The sequence below is a fragment of the Eucyclogobius newberryi genome, unplaced genomic scaffold (assembly GCF_026437365.1).
Source record: "Eucyclogobius newberryi isolate DKJ021-1_F unplaced genomic scaffold, fEucNew1.0.hap1 SCAF_7, whole genome shotgun sequence".
NCBI lineage: Eukaryota > Metazoa > Chordata > Actinopteri > Gobiiformes > Gobiidae > Eucyclogobius > Eucyclogobius newberryi.
In genome coordinates, this window is record NW_027316389.1 from 23,600,188 (window position 1) to 23,621,791 (window position 21,604).

General features: G+C 39.8%; 1 protein-coding gene across 1 annotated transcript in view; it reads right to left on the minus strand.

The window, feature by feature from the left end:
- Nucleotides 1–21,604, minus strand: part of LOC140349524 (uncharacterized) — a 33,931-nt gene that overhangs the window by 10,658 nt on the left and 1,669 nt on the right. The window contains exons 6-14 of the mRNA XM_072435891.1: nt 21,326–21,449; nt 21,123–21,192; nt 19,823–19,937; nt 19,618–19,735; nt 16,989–17,101; nt 6,646–6,726; nt 4,700–4,881; nt 4,057–4,169; nt 1,397–1,750 (exon numbers count right to left, since the gene is read on the minus strand). Coding sequence (XP_072291992.1) covers nt 1,397–1,750; nt 4,057–4,169; nt 4,700–4,881; nt 6,646–6,726; nt 16,989–17,101; nt 19,618–19,735; nt 19,823–19,937; nt 21,123–21,192; nt 21,326–21,449 — 1,270 coding nt within the window. The remainder of the gene's footprint in view (nt 1–1,396; nt 1,751–4,056; nt 4,170–4,699; nt 4,882–6,645; nt 6,727–16,988; nt 17,102–19,617; nt 19,736–19,822; nt 19,938–21,122; nt 21,193–21,325; nt 21,450–21,604) is intronic.

A 21,604-nucleotide genomic window follows, 5' to 3' on the forward strand; every position in this document is an offset into this window, starting at 1 on the left:
TTGTGACCGTTAAGTAAACATTTTTTAAAGGAGAATAATACAGTAATGTTATGAGAATACAGTCAACATAAAGATTCAGGGACTGATGTCAAATCTTTCCAAATGATTTCACTTTCAGCACCACGGCCAGGATGCCTGGCGCTCGACTTGGATGAGTTAAAAGTTAACACAAAAGCCCAAAATACATGTCGATCTTTATAATGTGGGCCTTTTAAACATCACAAACAAAAATGTCGCCCTTGGTTAAGGGCCTGCTCAGGTCTTGGACACTGGACAGGACACTCAGGCACCAATAATCTGCTCCCTCAATTTCTGCCTCTTCATCATTCTAAACTACAAAGTCACTGTTTTTTGTGTGCATAGGTTTTCCAACACAGCACTATGGGCTTGTGGAGCCGTGCACACTGCTCAGCCAGTGCCCCAAACCCTGTACCGCGGGTCCGGGGCCAGTGCTCCAGACCCGGTACCGCGGGCCCGGGGCCAGTGCTCCAGACCCGGTACCGCGGGCCCGGGGCCAGTGCTCCAGACCCGGTACCGCGGGCCCGGGGCCAGTGCTCCAAACCCTGTACCGCGGGCCCGGGGCCAGTGCTCCAAACCCTGTACCGCGGGCCCGGGGCCAGTGCTCCAGACCCTGTGGCCAGTGCTCCAAACCCTGTACCGCGGGCCCAGTGCTTCGGGCCTGGGGGCGTTGAGGACGGGTTCTGCAGAATTTGGGATCAGAGGCTAAACCCATGAACTGTCTCCAAATGGCTATAGGTTAGTCCAATACACAAACAGTGCACAGTTAGAGGATGCTTTTAGTTCTCTGTGGAGCAAGGACTTTAATCTCATAAAATTATGACTTTAATGTTGAAATGTTATGATTTTATTCTCGTAGTGCCTCGCAATTTTATTTTTTTTGGGTTAAGATAAGATAAGATATTCCTTTATTGTCCCACATGGGGAAATTTCATTGGTGCAACGCAGGTAGATACAGAGGTAGATACAGAAGAACAGATCACTTATAGGAAGTCTGAAAAACACTTTCAGTAGAAGATCTCCTATAAATAAATAAAAACTCCCATAGACAAATAAATAAATAAAAAATAATAAACTAAGGGTTGGCCCTTATACTCGTTTAAATTGTGCTTAAAAGTAATTTTATTAGTTTTTAATAAAGCAAAATAAAATATTCAAAAATCATGAATGATTGAGGGAAGCCCAGCCCTGTCGAGAAGTCTACGTGTGTAGCGATTTCTTCTTTCCCCTATTTTGATGACAAAGGTTGATGGATTTAACTTTATTGTTCAAAGACATTTTTTAACCCACATAAAAAAGTGTTGAATGCTGCAAGTTCTGTGAGATTCTTAAGAATGCATGTTACTGTACATACTCAAGTAGTGGGAGTGAGTCTTACTTGAGAAAGAGCCTCTTGTGGGTGGCCAGGGTCTGCGCCTGGGTCTGCGCCTGGGTCTGCGCCTGGGTCTGCGCCTGGGTCTGCGCCTGGGTCTGCGCCTGGGTCTGCGCCTGGGTCTGCGCCTGGGTCTGCGCCTGGGTCTGCGCCTGGGTGGATGCAGGACGTAGAGTGGATGACCGGAGCGTTGGGGGGAGCACTGAGGAGTTGGTCGAGGCGTTTTTCAGAGAGTCCTTGTTGCTTCTTAACAGACGCAGAGATCGGGCCTTGAAAGGCTGGATCAGGCTGTGGTTGCTGCGGCGATGGCTTCCTTTTCCACAAGGTCCAGTATGAGAGCGCTTGAAGAATTCATTTGATCTGAATTAAAAATAAAAATCAATTAGAAAGTCATAGGCTAACGATAACCAAAACACACTTTTACGGAACTTCTAGACATTTTTCTTTTGGATTCAATCTCCAATAAGGTATGAGCTTATCACCGTGTTAAAGAAGTATTAAAGTGCATTTTTGAGGGGAATTTAGCATTGAACATACAAAAAAAAAAATCATTGTTTCACATTTTGTAAAAAAAACAAACATGTTCTGTAGAGTTGAGAAGTCTCTTCAGTGATTTTCATACGTGTTTTTATTGCTGAAAAATTGTCATGGGACATTTCTGAACCTAAACATTCATGAGCAATCGACCTCGAATATAATACTCAAAGTTGTATTTCGAGTGATTCATACACGTTTAAGTTAATGATGCAGGAACATTGTTATAACATGGTTAAAAGCTCCTAAAAGTACATTTTACATTTAATAATAAATGTAAAAAGGACAACAGTTTGACAAATTAAGACAAACTAATGTTAGACAAAGATTATACCATATGGCAATTTTACTTTACAGTATATACACATTGTGCCATTTTCATGGTTCATGTTCACATTCTCTAAAGCCTGAAAAAAAGGTTTGTCATATTTTGTAATATATGGCAAATAATTGCAATCAGTATCTGATGATACAAAGTCTAAAACACATACAAAAATATTCTATCTAGAAGCTCTCAGTCACCATAATTCAACCCTCTATTTGGTTGTTAATGTAAAGAATATATAACACAATAGAAGATAGAAAATACGAGTAATAGCTGACAAATTGACTAATCAAAAAATTCACTATTCTAGTTGACTAATAAAAAAAATTGTTAGTGACAGCCCTACTGAAATATATAAATACTGCACAAACAGTGATAGAAACATGTTACTAATATCTCACGATGTCGTTCTATCATCTCTGATCATGTTGAGAATTCAAAGATCCCATTCTATTGCTCAGTGTATGTTTTGTCTGACAAACATTTGGGGTAAACTCCTTGGAGACAGAAGTGAGTCAGACAAACGCGCAGACAATGCAGTACAGGAGACATGCCACAGGCTGATGGGATAGTGCCAGAAGACTGTGATATTCAAAAAGTGTGACCCTTAAGTCCACATGAGGGCACCTAGCTGTGAACTTTGACCCCTTTAAACAAGAGCCGAGCGTTGGTTTTTAGTTGGATGTTTCCTGTGCCAGAGCTCAGATGGTGTTCTTGTTTCACTGCAGGGGATGATTATGAAACACAGTCTGTCTAAAATGGCAAGATGTATAATCAAAATTTACTGTGGAGTGTTTTTTATTATTATTATTATTATAGTGGCATTATTTAGAAGATTTTAACCTGCCTCAGGACTTTGAATAATGCCATTTCAAAATGTTTAAACTAAACAAAAGAAATATGTGTAGTCTGATTTTACCATCATTTTCAGACCATATGTCTTAAATTTATCAGCAGTTCAGACAAAGTTTTAATTTTATGAAACTCATTTGGGACCCAAACAAATGTGATTGTTAACCCTGCGATGAGCTGGCCCCTGTCCAGGGTGTACCCCGCCTAGGGTATACCCCGCCTAAGGCCCAAAGTCTCTGGGATAAGCTCCAGTCTCCCGCAATGGGACCAAGCAGCAGAAAATTAATGAATTAATGATATACTATTGATTATAAATACTAAGAATGTTTGAATTACAATATGTTTCCATTAATTAGGCAATTTTCCTACAAATTCTCACACAGAAAACAACAATCGTAACAATTATATGCTTTTTTGAGTCCTGCTGGGTGATAATCTCGTCAGTTGTCACTATGCGTTGACTTTGACGTTTGTGTTCAACGCCTGGCAGCGACCACTGTCCAGTTCCTTTCTTCGCACTCATTTGCCAGTCAATTACAATAATCTCTGCAGTGACCCCTCGAGACCCCCATTGACCTAAACCACTTCTCAAAGAGTCTAAAGCTGCGAGGAATGACAAGTATGCTCCAAACATGCTTGAGCACACGTGCGTCCATTCATTCTCATGAAGCTGGTCATAAGCACACAATACTAACACAAGAGTGCCAGCCTCCTGCTCCGAACAGGGTCTGACAGAAGAACAAACAACATCACAATGACAGGATTAGGGCTCCATTGAGACATTCTGAGGAGACCAGCTGCTGTTAATGCAACTGAAACATGTATGACATCGTTCACATGTGTTCCTGCTTGTAATCGCATTCAGTAAACCAGAAGGCAGCCATCACTTTTCTTTCACACATGCAGAACAGGGCGAGCTACATCACGGTTTTGATTTGATTTGTATTTACTGTACCTGGAACTTGTTTTGGCATCGTCAGTACTGGACGGTGTAGCATCAGAGCCTTTTCCCTCTGTTACAAGCTGCAAAGTTCCACCTCGATGTTGACAACGTCTCCTCGCCCTGATCTGAAATAGAAAACTTGGAATGAATAGTAGCACTGACAATAAAGAAAACTAAAAACACCTGTAAATACAGAATAAAAAAGCAGAGACAAAGACAAGGCTGAAGGAAAGCAGGCAATAGAAAAGAAACGTAAGAAAGAACCATGTTAATAAGAAAGTTGTTGATGATTAATCTTCATTTTAGAATTATTTACTAGATCTAAAGCTAAACAACAAGGTTTTTTGTCCACTTACCAAGTTAATAAGATGTTTTTGACCAATGGATTTCACTTATACCTAGTACACGTAATTAGACACATTTGATTATGGAAGTAATGAAATACACTTTATAAATGTGTAGCATTTCTAAGAGCAGCAATTTCATTTTGGCACCAAGATCATGCGTTAAACAGGTCAAATATACTTAATAGATTTGGCTATTAAAATACTCGCCTTGTTTAATTTCTATATATAATACTTTAAGAAGACAGAAAATAGACAATAATCCCCCAATCAATATGAATGCTAAATAAAACATGCTGGTTGTGGCTAACCTGAGTTAGTGTCAGTGATGCTGAGGTTTTGCTCCTGATGCCCCGCCCTGATACAGGACTCAGCAGCTGGCTCCTGCTCTGTGCACTGCTCATCTTGTCTTCTCTTTGTCGATTAATGGGATCCAGAAGGAAGCGCTGGGCCAGATGAAGAACCCGACTCAGAACACCTTTACCTCGAGTGTCTAGGGTTCAAATCACACATGAAGATAATTCCTCAATACTTTATAAACACCAGAATAATTTGTTTAATACCCTCACTAAATAAAATATCTTTCCTTCTAGAACAATGCAATAAAAAACGACCTTAAATATAATGTTTCCATTGTGGTGGGATCCAGCACAGGCCTGAGAATAACCTTGTGGCGATACAGTGTTATTGTGCTATCGTCCCACTCCAGGAGTGTACATCCAGAGGTGTGTGTCCATGCTGTACGCGGATGAATGTTATCAGAGGCTCACCATATTTACTCAGGGCCCGAGTCTGCCTGCTGTGGCAGGCTGTGCACACAAAGCCCCTTTCATTCAGGGACAGTGCAGCACACTCAATCACACACACATGTGATGCTTGTTGTGTGTGACAACACAGAGGAGCAGGCATCACCTTTTACAGATGATCTCTCATCTGGACCTAAAACATTCTGGTAGCATAATCAACTATGATTCATGATAGTATACTGTAGTATCACATTATCCTCTTAAAACAGATAATATACACCAGATGTCCTTCCAGGCACATTTATTTCTATTTTAGACTGTGAAAAGGTACAAATATTACTCTAGCATGTATTTACTGTAGCCCTAAAGTCCTGGTGTCCAGTATCATTTAAACACTCCCTTCAGCAGTCATCTTTAATATAACCACAGGTTATTGGCCCTTTATATCCCAAATATGATTTAATGAGTGCATTAGACAGGCTCGCTCTTGTCTGGGCTTTGTTCAGCACTCGCCCCTCTGTTGAACCTGTTAAATTGATTTAGTGCCCCTTCTTGTGTATCAACAACCACCATTCACCAGACAGCATCAGGACGTATGGAAGAGAAGAGTCTAGACCTGCACGGGGCAGATGAAAGCTGAGAGAATGGGAAATTCACCATTAAGTCTGCTGTCAGATCAAAATATGATAGAAAGATTGTGTCCATACAGTTGTTATAAATGGATATTTTTTGGCAAAATACAACATTGCACTGTAAATAAGTCCATATAGGAATATCACCTCCAAATACACAAAACATGTAATATCAGCTCAAAGAGCACATGAAGTAAACATGAAATAACATCTTTAGTAGGGGTGGGCGACAATGACTAAAATTAATACCGCAATAATTTTTTGCATCATCTTGCTAACGTCATTCAGATAATGTTTTAGCTCTGTATCTGGAAAATGTGCTAAAATGGGCCTGTAAATGTCTGAGTTGAGGTTCAAGTCCAACAAACATGAACAGATCTTTAAATTACCCACAAAATGGCAAACATTGTCATATACCAGGGGTGGGCAATTATTTTCCTCCGAGGGCCATATTCGAATCCAGGCAAGTAGTGGAGGGCCGGCCCACGATCATTGGTGTGAGAAAAAAATGTATATACAACTTTTCTGTCAAATATAGGCTATTGAATCTATTATTTAATTCATTTCACATTATCTTTATTAAGGATACAGGTGCAGACAGATGCCTAAGGGCAAAAAAAAAAAATCTCTTTTAAATATGACTTGGCATGTTTGGCGGGCCGGGTTATAAAGACAAACGGGCCGTATGTGGCCCGCGGGCCGTAGCTTGCCCAACCCTGTCATATACCCTTGTTTGGAAACTTGCATTAGACGTTTCTGTCTCTTATATAGAGGATATAATCAATATTACAAGTTTGCATATATCCTTTTTTTCAGATATACCTCCCACCTCAAAGCTTTAGCAATATGTAAAACAAACATTTACAGAAAGACTCTCACCCCTTTCAGTGGTCCTGTCACTTGAAGATGGCAGTGCATTTTCATTCCGCACTGAGGTGGAATCCTGTTTTTCACCTTGATCTGAAAAATAAATGTAAAATATTTGTATAGCCCATCTTTTATCACTTAACATCTATGTTTGGAGACTCACAAAACAGGAATATAACATGCTGGTACCGAACTCAATGTCAAAGTATCCTTTACCAATGAAGAGGAGAGGGTATTGAACAGCTAACCATCTGGTTGTGTTATTATTAGGTAGATATTTAATTTATGTATCATCACTTTAGCACCATTTTCAAATGACAGTCCTGAGCCAAACAGGAAGAGCAGATGATAAAGAGTCTCTAATGCGAGGTCTAAGAGAAGACCTCACTTGAGTCATCTTTGATGTTCACACAACTCCATTTCCAAACCACACCCTCCACTCGGCTGTAGCCCATGGCGGTCCGGCCCCTTTTCTGTTTCAGGTCATTCCCCTTCCTCTTTAAACAATGACCAGTCCCAACATGTCCAACAGGTAGAATTAGGTCATCCACATTTTAAATCACTCTATATTTTCATTTGAAATGTAAACATTAAGTGAATAAACATTCACTTGACAAAACAGATTACAACTTTTCAAAATTGAGTAAATTAAGAACTGATGATATATTAGGTGCAAGTACAATAGTTTAGCAAAACTATAAGGTGAAACGAACAGTTGGTTTAAAAGGGGATGTGAGTTCAGTTTCTGTATGACTCAGAGCTGTAATGAACAGTTTCCCTGCGTGAGTGATTTATAGGAGCGTCACAATCACACTTTGAATAAGTTTTGAAATATCTGTTCTCAAACCTACAATGATAATACTGTATGTCACCTTAAAAACAAATATATTTACAAATCCATTTTTCTACAATGGAACACGCCTGGACGAATGAGGGATTACACCGACTTACAAATCCATGGATTTTAGGTTAATGAAAAGAAGATTGTTGTCATGCTATAATTCAAACATCTCATATAGACTATACTGGTTGGCTAAAAGATGAGTAAATAAAATAATAAAAAGGTCTCAAAATGGCACAGAGAACAGATAAATAATGTGACTGAAACCAATGAATACATACTGCTTTACCAACTTCTTCAATCACTGCTGAGAACCCACTGCATCGTCAAACACCACAGCAACTAACAATGCAACTCTTCAGACAAACAAATGAATCAAAATCCATACATGGCCAAGTACGGTTTATATTGAATGGAAAAAACACATCTTTAGACTAAACATCCATTAAAGCCAGTTACAAAACAGCACCACATGACTGACCATGTCCTACCTCGTCTCTGCTTAGAGTACATAACTCACTTATTTGTAAATTGTAGATATTCTTCTGAAATAAAATATACGATTAATGATGAAACACAATCAAATCCCTTTCTGTTCATCCACACTGTAAAGCCCTCTGACGCTGTGCAGAGCTGTAATGATAGGGCCAGCGTGACGGTGCATTCACTGCCCTGTGCTTTCTCAGATGACAGAACACTCTGCTGATTCCTCACTGTGGGGGAATAGATGCTGATGACACCCAGCCTTTTGAAGGTGCTGTTCTGTGGTGTCCTCTGGGGACTGGCTCAGCAAATGCAGCTGAAAGCTCACATGACACAGCTCAATGGAGCTGCCAATCTTTACATTCTGTGTGTGGCAAAAACACTGGAGTGAAAGTGTGCTGCTGTCCTGTCCATTCATGTACCAAGTTTTGCAACTACTGTATACCATCACTGCTGGGGTTACATACAAAGCGTTTCCAATCCCATCACTTTTATTTTACAAAAAAGCCCACTTGATTTGAAACATCTAAAGATATGAAAATAAACAAACAAACAATGGTCTGATTAAGAAAATACAAGTATCAAGTATTGAGTTAAAGAAGACCTATTGAAACTTTTTGGAGAATCCCAATATGACAATATCACCAAAAAATAATATAGTCTAAGATGAGATCATGAATACCGGTACATTTTTAATCACCAGATCTCCCAGACCCATGTGCTATATTTTCATTTCTAAAAATTCCTGAAAAACATTCTGCTCCACAGATCTGACCAGAAACTTACTTACATACACAAGTTGAATTAAGCATTCTAGTTGCAGTCTAAGTGTCTTCAATTTATGCAAATTTCAAAAAAAAAAAAAAAAAAAAAAAAGAAGTTAAACTGGCATCACATAACAAAGGTGAAAGTGTAACTTTATCCTCTGCGGGCTCATTAGACGTGACTTGAGGTTTGGTCATGAGCCCAGTCAACACCTGATTAGTGCACATTACCTCAGCTCATTCTCGTTAAACCAATGCACATGATGGTTCGGCCTCCTAAGGCAATACAGAGCTGCACTGTACAGTAGTAGCTCTGTATGAGTCAAGGCGAGACAGGCGTGACTTCATTTAAGTCAGGAGTAATCCAGTCACAAAGGTTATGCAATCACACGTTGGTAATTTGATTGTTTTTTTCTGCAAATTACCAGAGTTAACTGAAATGCACCATTTATGTTTTATAAATTATTTCAAAGCCTTGTGTCTCGTTCCATCTCTACAACACACCATATGCTATGATTGAGAAGGGCTGAAACACAACATCAGCTGTGTGCGAGTGTAGGCTTTTCTTCTGAATGGAAATGATCTGCTATCAACTACATTAAAGAAACAGTAAAATACAATAAGAATTAAAAAAAAAAAAAACATTTTCACCAGTAAACCGGATCCATGATTGACTTTTGCATAAGCGTTTGAATCTTAGCTTTAGGATTAATAAATAATCTCCTAAATCCATTTAAAGATGAATTTGTACTCAACTTCAGTCACAGCACAAAGCAGCTCAATCATCTCCTTTGTAACAACTAAAAACCTCCCAACATCCCAGTCTGTAGCCGCAAGAGGAATTTGTTCTGATATTAAAAAGACGTGGATTATACTTAATCCTTTGACTTTAAGTGCTACTAATGCGGCGCGTTCAAACTTCTTTGTTTGTTGCTTTGCCGTGTGTCAGTCTGCAAGTTTGCGTGAGATGGACAAAGAATGAACTAGGAAAACACTTCATTATTCAATAAATGTAAACAAATTCAACACTTCACAATCAATTTAATACTATACGCAACAAAAGCACAGCAACATGTGATGGAGGGCCCAGTGTGGCAAACATAGTATCTTAATACGTCAGTATAACAGTCTACGTTCCATGGTAAAAATAATACTTCAAGTGATTTTACTATGTTTTGACCTTTGTCCGTCAGTGGCTGGTTACTGTCAATTAGCCCCTGGTCTGGATCCACAGATGAACCTGCAGCGCAAATGAGAAGAAGAAACATGACTGGACACGTTAAACTGAAATTGACGTAATTCAAGAACAATATAATTGAGTGTATCAAACCCAAAGCTTGCTTCAGAGCCCCCGCCACGACCCCATTTGGACCCTGTCAGTCATTCAGAGCTGGTCCCTCAAGCATATTCAGGTCAAAGTTCTTCCCAGAGGCCAGGGATCTCCTAAAAGCAGGGGTCCCTCTGATTCACTGGCACTGACCAACAGACCACTGAGCAACACAACAGTGGCACGGACATATCAATCATTTCCCAGCCCAGAGGAAAGAAGCAGAGCCATTGAAAAGCATGAAGACACAGCCCGAGTCAGTTTTAGAGCTACAACTGGGACTAGAGTGATGAGCCATTCCAACTACAGCCTGGAATTTACACTCCAGTCATTTCATGATTTGATGAGGTCAGCTGTGATTTAGACCCAAGCACAACATTTTACCTGCTATTGACCTGTAGTTAAAAATCCCAGTATACATAGTTTAATAGGTTACACTTTTTTTTGCAGTAAATTAATACTTTTATTTATTTCAACACCTTTATTTAATCACTAAGGTTTAATATAACTTTTTCAAAGTTTCAGAGTCCTGGCCCGAGAGGGGAGGAGCCTATTGTAAATGTTTTTAGTGGTAGGGGAAACCAGATCGCCCTGGAGAAAACCTATGCAGACACAGGGAGAACAAACAAACTCGAGAAGGCTAACCGCTCCCGCCAAAGTGGTGTGAAATAGGGCTTTTCATGTGTTTCAATCACATGACTTGCCCCTTCAAAGATACAAAGGGTCACGTAAACTAGCGTATTGTACTTTTCTCAAGCAGAGCAGTCTGGGCAGCCAAGAGTACACACTAAAAATGTCATACATGTTGTTCTGAATGATGCAAGGATGTTACAGAAGGAATTTAAATGGCCGTGATTGGACTGTCAAAAGACTTGACGGCGTGAAGGAGTTGATACAAGCTAATTATGAATCAAGGCTCTCTAATGAAAAGAATGCCCCAGAATTTAGCGCAAGTAAACATAATTACAAAAAACGTATTAATTATTCAAATAACTACTCAGTTTTCCCCCAAACAAATCCTTTTTACAGATGCACGAACACAAAACCAGGACACACACATAAATAAGGCACATCATGTATTAGCTGCAGGCCATGGCATATAACCAGCACATTTCAGCAGAAAGATTTAACTTATAATTAAGTGAACTGTGCACACCATATGCCTAGTCCTGGCTTAATGAGGGCTCATAAGGACATGAGAACCTTTGTTTTCACTTTGTGCTTTGGGACAAAATGCCAAAAGTGAATAAAATATTCAGTTTTGCAGCTAATTAATTCCATATGCTGCTTAAAAGGTTGAATGGACGTTTTTTTTTGCCCAAATCTGAGTCTTATTTCCTCGTGACGTGGACTGCCGATTAGTCCTGCCACGTATCAATCATAAAACGCACCTACCGCTCACCTGCAGCCGCGTGCGACTCATCCCCACGAGCAGCACGTTTCCGAGTGTCTAAGCGCATTGATCTATCATAATATAGTTCCCTCAGTGTACGGGACAAAATGAAGACGGAAAAAGACAGTTTGAGCTGTCTCAGAAGAAGACGTAAATCTACGGGAGACGAGAGATGCGATGCGATCCGTCGCGCTAATAAACAAACGCACGTGTGTGTTGCATCAGTCCGCACGGGGGAGTGGCATGCACACTTCCGCAGAGTTCTCAAATTGCCGAAAAATCGTCCATTGCGCCTTTAAGTAAGTTTCCCAAACCAGTTTCAGCTATTTTCTGTAATATATTTATGTGACATTTTTACAACATGAAAGAGGCCGTGTTATATACCTTTCCCTTACCTTCCTTATACCTTTCAACTGGATGCATTGCATGGGCCATATAAGGCACATTTTAAACTGTTTTCATTGGCGACATGCGCAAGTGAACATAGAGCTGGGAGAGAGGAGAATACAGTGACAAAAAAAAAAATCAATGAATGTGCCTCGACTATGGTACAGTTTAGTAATACAGCTCAGTGGTGTGTGACCAAACGGCCTGTAGAGAGTGTGTTTGGGACACTTTATTATCTAATCAATGATCTAATGACAAGGTGTGATTAAGGCTCCATTTTGTGGACTGCAGCAGAGGTGATGCTTAATAAGGGTTGGTAGGTGGCATTCCACTTCAAGCACAAACAAATACACATGAGAAGTGAATGAGATTAGCACAAACTTCTACAAAGAGCAAAGCTCGGCAAAAAGGACAACTGGGGTCACTGTGGGGGCAAGTGCCCTTGGCTACGACATCTTAACCAGGTTAGAGAGAGGACAGTCCCACACACACTAATATAATTCTGACCTATAATAGCTTCAGACATTACCTGGTTTGTATAATGAGCCTTCAGACCAATTTTGTTGGCCCTCAGGCTTCCTGCTAAATGGACCAAATAACCAAATGTAGAAACAATTCTGCTATCATAACCTCTGTTCTCAAACATTTTGATGTTAAACAATTCTAAATTAACATTCCAACTCAAAAAGGTATGTTAGCTCATCAAAACTACATCCGAATGATTCACTTCATTGTCATGTCGGCTCCGTATAAACTGTGTTACACTGTGTACAGTATATACACTATATATAATAAAGAACATTATTCAGCAACAATGTAATTCCAAAGGTCGAAGCAACTTGCTAGTCTTTGAATTTCAATAAACACCTCATGTCAACACGGAGCAGCAAATGAACACTAATATGACATGTGCGAAGATTACATGACACACATGCACATCAGACAATAACAGTGTCCTAAATACACTACAGCCTGTGGTCATCTCCACTGAGACATTAACGAACACCCTTTTCAACCTTTAATGTGTTTGTGTCTGGCACCACTGTCCTGAGCCAAGTCACTTTGACCCCAAATTTAACTCTGACCTCGCTTTTCTTGAAACTTGTTCAAATCTATTCTGATATGTGCTAAAATCATCTGATAAGGTAGTCTGAAAGATAAATTGAACAAATGACCGATACAGTAAACACACATACCGTGTATATATATTTATATCATTCTCACATGAAGATATCTATCTAATGCATTGTATAATCTTATCTTTTGAGGACTAATAAGAAAGTATCTGCTTTGTGAAGTGAATTTGCAGTACTGGCCGAAGGTGATTCTTGGAGGACAAAATGCAATGTAAACGCTGAGTCACTGCACTTAGCATGGACACAAGGCGAACAGGGAAACAAGTGTTGTATCAAGGGAGCCCACTGAGAACAGGGTTCTGGCATTTGGTACTTCAGCACTGGGAACACAACTAGGAGAGGGAATTAGAGCAGGGGAAATACTGGTGCAGGACACGAGAGAGAGCTCGATCTAGCGATGCCTGAAGGACACAGGACAAAAAGGAGCTAATAAGCAAGAGGGAGGTTATTTTATCAAATATGATACGATGAGCAGTGAGCACTGTGATGTTCTCATTTGTTAACAAAGCTGCTCAAGAAGAAACATGTAAAACACAGACAGACAATCATTCAAATTAGTATTGGAGTGATGGAGTCTCCACTAATCTTTTGGATGTGGTAGAAAGTGTTGATTTTGCAGTATTGGCAAACAACTTACTGTACTCCGACGACACTTGTAGATAATTGCAACTTGTTAATGATGTCATTGCTGGTTCCATTTACAACAAAACAATATTTATGAGCACAATGTATCACAGGAGGTAAACTATCAGCAATATAAAAACCAGGCAGGAGGAAGTGGGGGCCATAACCGTTGTAAAAACAGTGAGGGAGAGGGGGTAAAACATAAAAGACCTCAGTCTAAGTCAGCATAACATAAGTAACCTACTCTGTCCTTTTACTGATGAGTCAGCCCCATTGAGGACGGACCCCAAGGAGCGACAAATCTCATCAATATCCTTCACATTTTCTCCCTTTGGACCATTATAAAAACATGACAGTGAGGTCAGAGGTAAAGGGATGTGCAAATAATATACTATATGAAACTTTATGCTGGCATTTGTCATTCTCTTAACCACTTCTCTTTTTAGGTCTCAGACACATTCATATATTTCCATGATATTTGTTGGGTAAATTTAAGCGGTGCAAAGTTTATGATCAGTGTGCTATTGACATGGCAGTCCCAACACCAATATGTAGAGGAAAACGTGTATTCATGTTAGTCAATTAGTATATTTCCTGAAACGTTCCTTTCCACTTCCTCCCTTGGTATTTTTTGGTCCGTAGGCTTTATTAGACAGGACAGCTCAGCGTAAAATTGGGAGGACATGCAGTAAATTCCGAATGCCAGGATTCAAACTCAGTACGACTGTACGTGCAGCGTTGCATATGCGCTGCCACCGGACAGCACGACAAACATAACACCAACTTCATTTCAGAGACTGACAGCAATCACAAGTAAAAGCAAATGTTTGGTGTAGTAGTAGCAGCAGCGGTGACTAAATTAGAGCCTCCTCTTGGTGCCTGAGGCTGGACCGACTTCAGATGACTCACCATGACACACACAGGTGGGGACAAACACAACACGACTGATGGATGAGCGCTGTCCAAAAATATGCTTTGTAGCTTCCAAGTGACCCAAACGCAAACTCACTGGTGTCTACGATTGATGTGCTCTTTTATAGTCTCTCCAAAACTTCTTTTACACACACACACACACACACACACACACACACACACACACACACACACACACACACACACACACACACACACACACACACACACACACACACACACACACACACACACACACACACACACACACACACACACACACACACACACACACACACACACACACACACACACACACACACACACACACACACACACACACACACACACACACACACACACACACACACACACACACACACACACACACACACACACACACACACACACACACACACACACACACACACACACACACACACACACACACACACACACACACACACACACACACACACACACACACACACACACACACACACACACACACACACACACACACACACACACACACACACACACACACACACACACACACACACACACACACACACACACACACACACACACACACACACACACACACACACACACACACACACACACACACACACACACACACACACACACACACACACACACACACACACACACACACACACACACACACACACACACACACACACACACACACACACACACACACACACACACACCATTTAAAACATCAAATGGAGCCAAAACCACTTAGTGACACCAGCTCACACAAGTTCCAAGCTGTGGCAGCATGAAAACGAATATTGCAATATATTTTTGAAGTAACAATAGACAGATGATATTATGCCAATCCAACAGAAATGTGTTAAAACATGTCTTTAAATGTATTAGTAAGAGGTTTAATTAGGCAAGGCAAGGCAAGTTTATTTGTAGGGCACAAATCCTACACAAGGCAACTCTAAGTGCTTTGCACAACAGGGAGAAAATTAGAGCTGGGTTGAAATAATCAATTTTCCGATTTTTAAATCGATTCGCATATTAATTACCGATTATCGAGTCGTACGTCCAAAGATCTTTTTTTTTTAATTAAAATTCTTTTCTACATTTCCCTCAGTGAACTTCAATCTACCTTCAAGAAAGATAATTCAGGACTCCTGGATTATCTTTCTTGAAGATAGATTGACCCTTAACCTTTTCATCAGTCTTCCATCAGTAACTACCAATACTTGTAAGATTTGCTGTGTAATATTGATATAATACTAGTTTTAATATGTTGCTTCTCTACACAGTCATGAAGTGAAGGAAACGGTTCAAATAACATTAACCCCCGGATCAAATCGAAATCGGATCGAATCGGAAATCAGATCGAAATCGGAGCGAATCGGATGGAATCTGAGTAATCGGAAAAAAAAATATTTTGAAACGTAAAAATCGGAAACGAATCGATTCTTGAAATTTGAATCAAAACCCAGCTCTAGAGAAAATAAATTAAAATATAGAAATCACAAAACGGTTTAAGGACATAAAAGAAAGTCTCTCCAAGTCTGGTTCAGACACTATTTTTTTGATTTTTGCTATGTTTTTTAGCTTTAAAAAGCTGCTGATGTTATTGATTTGACATGGCTGTTAAAGTTCAAGTCTGACTGCATTATGAACCCCAGATTTCTAACTTGATTTGTAGGTTTTAGAATGAGAATCTGGAGGTGACTGCTAGCACTTTCTCTTTTTTCCGCTGTGAATCAACTGACCTAACGGCAACATCAAGAGGTTGAACAGAAGGGGTCCCAGGATTGACCCTTGGGGCACCACACAGGTCAGGGGCATGTGGTCTGAGACACAGTTACCAATTTCAACAAAGTACTTCCCGTCTTCCAGATAGGACCTTAAACAATTTGAGGCAGTGCCAGTGATGTCCATTCAGTCTTCTAGTCTCTGTAAGAGGATCCCATGTGAAATGTGAACATTAAATCTCAAAAGGGCTGGAATATCACCTTATACACTTTATTTGATTTAAGTTTACACTAACCATAAACCCTATTTATTGACATTTTTAATCAGCTCTTTTTTATAGCACGTTTTACTATAAACAATATACTTGATATTCAAATGTTGCATATCTTCAAAACAACATTCACAATATTATCAAGATTTCAATATATTGTCAACCTCCACAGTAGGTGATCTATTTTTGCAATTCACCCACTCAATAAAGCTTATGCGCAGTAAAAGAAGATGCACGCATGTAAACAAAAGTCTCCCAGCAGCAGAGTCGATTAGATAAAAGCCGAACAACAAAAGGCGGCGCGGGATGAGAAAGTTACATGTGCGCTGTAAAAGGTTAAGTGGTGTAGGCCTAAAGACAGAGGACAACCTGAGCCCCTTGTCCTGAGTGCTCCCCTAAGGATTCTGCATCAACCGCCTCTTTGTAAGTCATCAGTGTGCGAGTTTGTGTGCGACATTGTGCGTTTACCTGGTATGGGTCCGCTGTGGGTTTCGTCCAGTACAAGGCCGTTCATGCATTTGAGCTCCCAGTCCTGGACCTCAGTGTTCCACAGGGCAGGGATCAACACACTGTACTGGGCTCTGGAGACAGGACAGTTAAACCGCACAGTCAATTATCTTTGCCACTTTGAACAGGAAAACCCCCAAAAAATCTGGATTTTGTCTTTTTTAAAATAATCTGTCATCAGCTACTAAATAAACAAAGAATGTAAAAATATTTAATGTCTTTAAACCAGGCTTAGTGTCTGTGTAGTAGATACCATACTGAACACAAGGGCCAATATTCATATCAATTACAGTTATGATTAGACAATAAACATTACCTGATAACACCTTTATTTTGTTGAATGATCGTTTAAACTGTCAGAAAATGTTCAGTTGTAAATTGTCTGTGTTTTCAATGGCACATCGTATACTGATGACACAGATAAGAGGTATTCTGTTTTAGAACTCAGCTACTTCCTGTAATTTTAAAGTTTTATTTTTCAAAATGTCTTCACAAACTGCAACTTAACGGAAGTAAAACTATGATAAATATTTACCACAGGTTTTATACCACCAAACCATGTCATATCCAGACTTTAAACTCTATTATAACTTTGAATTTGGTTTATGTAGCAAGGTCCAGGGTCACATGACTTCCTGTCCCTCTAAAATGCCGGTAGCCTCCTCCTCTGGTTTACTGTTGCCATAGTGAATACTCTTTCTGGGATCAATTGATAAAGTCTTGTGCTCCGATCTGAACTCAAGGTTAAACATCTGAGTTTTCTAGCTCTACTCCCAAACTGCATAACAGGAGTTATGTCTAACATGTCAGGTTTATTTTATCTTTGTGAAACTTTTTGGAAGAATTAGTGCAAGATCCAAAAAAATAGTTCAATACCGCAGCACACAATATTCACACTGTATCACCAAATGTAGAATTACAATATTTTAGCACACTCCTGGTTACACAGCAGTTTACTTATGTTGGTTCAACTTATGCATGATTAATAATAAAAGGAACACATATCAAACTGCAATTCCCCCCAATTTTCTGAGCACTGAGCATGTTTACGACTCATTTCCAGAAATCAGACTTGGCAAGAAAGAGGTGCTGGTTGGTGGTCTAAATGGATAAAGGCAAGACTTTGCTGAAGCCAGTCTTGTCAGTGTGACGTGAACAAATAATGTGACAACCCCTTCAGCTGAGCGAGTGTCAATGTGTCAATGAAGAAGAATGAATGAATGAGGGGGGCGCAAAGCACTGAGAGAGAGAGCAGGGGGAGGACGAACAGCCCAGGGAGATTTATGGGAACAGAGGATTGTGAAAGAGGGGTGAACAAAAGAGAATGACGTCCAAGGTGTTGGTAGTGCGTGGGACGGGGTTTGGGACAAGAGCTCCAAGAGCCCCAAGATCAGTTCAGGCATATACCTTACATACATATTTAACTACTACATGTATATGGGTTGGGTCCAACATTTTAGATTCAAAATTCAACCAAGTTAACTTAAAACCATCCAAAGTTGTCATGACAACCGAGATTTGGCGCTAGCTGCCAACTAACCATTGATCGACACTCCATATACAAAACTTTCCCATTACCAGGCTGTACATGCTTTCATTGTTGTTCTCCAACTCTATTTGGATCAGTAGAATAGTGTATTTGTGAGTTATTCTATACCTCCTTTCAGTTAATCTGTCATTCTGTCTTGTAGCTCTCGTTCTTTAAAACTTTCCAGAGTAAGAAGATCCTGCCACAGGAGACACCCAAATCACTTAGAGCTGACTTCCTACTGAGTAAGAAACAAGGCACTCTAAATGTGACACTATGGCCGCCTGCCCACTGGACACCAGAGCACTGCTGTCCTTGTGTCTTCTTTAGCCTCCCATTTCAATTCATGGCCGTGGTTGTTTAAGTATTTTGTGCAAAGTATTTCACAACATAATAAACAGTGTTGTTTCAAGTCTGTTTTATGCAATAGGTAAAGGAATTTAGTTCAGAAAAACAAAGAAATATGTGAATATTTTTCCCAATTTGAGAGAAATTAGAGCCTGTCTGTTAGAGCAAAGCAACAACGTTCAGCTTGTGAAAGTAAATAGAACTTAGAGTCAAAGTCAAAAAGATATGAAATGAACTTGGTGATCAATGAAAACAAATAAAGAATTGACTGGCCACATACATTGGCAGTGTACACAAACTCAGTGACCCACTGAGTTGCCATAACAACTACTGAAAGTCAACTAAACATGTAACAATTATACTACTCATGTAGTCAGGCCAGAATGAAAGACCGTCATTCAAAGATCTCATTTGCATGAAGGGCGTTCAATTCAAACGTGCAACAATGACACTTTACTTTTAGAAACGTCAAAACATGCCCCGATTCATATTCATGAGGTGCCTGGCATTTAATAAGAAAAACGCAGATCATTATTCCAGGAAAAACACTTTATAAGTGGCACTATGTTTAAAGAGCAAAACTTTGGAGCATTAATCGTTCACATTTTGGAGCATGCTGAACATAAATCTGCACTGGTGATACATTATACTTTCCAAATTGTAGACTTGTACATTCACAACATACTTTATATTGCAAAGCTGGTTTGTACTCACACATCCACAGGGACTCGGAGCAGCAGTGGTAACATGGCCCCTTCATCATTTAGCCCCATCAGCTGAGGCTCCAGCAGCTCAATGATGGTCAGCGCCGTCCGGAAAACAGCTGACAGTCCTGGGTCAATACAAGCAGGGCATCCACAAATCAAACAATTAACAAGTCATGAGCTTTTCAAGAGTGTGTGTCCGTGTGCGTACAAACCATGCAACACGATGAGATCCCAGACGGCCAACACAGAGTCCCAGCAGGGCAGCGAAGTGAAGAGGGTGAGAAACCAGGGCATCACGAAATGTACAGACAAAAGTCCCAAAGACTCCTGAAGAGAGTGCAAATACTAAATGTAGGTCACATTCAGCGAATAACTTCCATTCATTTATACATAGGCAAGTCAAGTTTATTTGTACAGCACATTTCATACACAAGGCAATTCAAAGTGCTTCACACAACAGGACAAAATGCATTAAAATCACAAAGAAATTACAGACCACATACATAGCATTCCAGACACTCTTTCCCATATTTATTTGACATTGCCAGCATGACAGGTGTCTCCGGGATGGACACATTACTTTTAGATTCTTTCCCATATCAGCGCACTTTCTGCAAACTGCACATGTCTGTGCTGAGCGTATGCATCTTTTACGACGACTCTCTCGTCGACGCCTCCACCTTATGTGTGGCGCTTTGTATCTTTAACGAAGCCCTCCCTAGATTTAGCTTTCACTAAACTAATTGTCCCATTTCACTAAACTAATTGTCCCATTTCACTAAACTAATTGTCCAATAGTCATGAACAAACTTTGAATTCAAACAGTACAAGGGTACAGGTACGATGATTTATGGAATGGCGATATATTGGTTGTGGCGTGGCTAATATTTGGCCTTTATTTATTACCATTATTTAATTTATTTCCACTGTCACATTCACAGATTTTCAGTGTACTATATTTGCTTTTTTGAACCGCTTAAAGAGTAAAATTAGAAATACAAGAACAATTGAGCTAAAATATCTCTATTATCTATCTCTATGTATGTTTACACAAACACGCAACACAATTATTTTACAGATTTTATGGATTTGATATTAATCAAAATCTCGGAGTCAGCAAATCTCGGTAATCAGCCACAGCAGCAAGCCATGTATCAATATCGGCTGAAACAATCCACATCAGACTATCTATAGTTGGATTAATTGATTAATGCTGACCAAAGCATGTTGGTGACAGAAATGCTGTTGAACAGCAGGTGTGTGAAGGTCAGGTCTGGAGTCTTCTGTGACTCATTGGATCCTGGAAAACCCAGGGGAACGCCACTGCCTTTTCAGGAGGTTAAAAATGTGTAACTTTTACATACATTTCTTCTTTCCTTCTTTTTTTAACATGGGAGTGCTCAAATTTATTCTAACAAGAAAATGTAAAATCAAATTGAACTATAATTTCACCGACAAAAAACAAATATTGACTGTTTCTTTATTACTTTTCTCAATCATACATATACTAACCAGATGCTGAGAGAGCTTAGGTTTTCTGTGCCTCAGAAGCTGTTCAAACACCTTAACCTGATGTTGGATTCTGTTGAAACACATACAAAACAACTGTTAATTAATCTAATAAACCCCACTCACTGATTAGAATACAATTTAATAAAAGGTTTCAAAATATCTTGGTGGGAATGTAATTTCTATCTTTCTGTGTGAATCCTTACTTTGAAAGGTTGAGGTCAAAAAGTTCAGCTACATATTGAGGTTGATCTAACAGTGCTGTAAGAGCCCAAAATGCCTCCTCCTCTGCCAGCTGCATCAGCAGCACTGCAGCTATGTAAGACATCCCTGTAAAACACATCGACTTTGAGTGCTGGGGCATTGCAATTAACAAAAATATACACATTATTTGCACTTCATGTCTTTGGCTGTAATTTGCTTGGAGTACATTGCATTAGGAACATGATCCCAAAGCAGAATCACATACTGATTTGTATTATCTG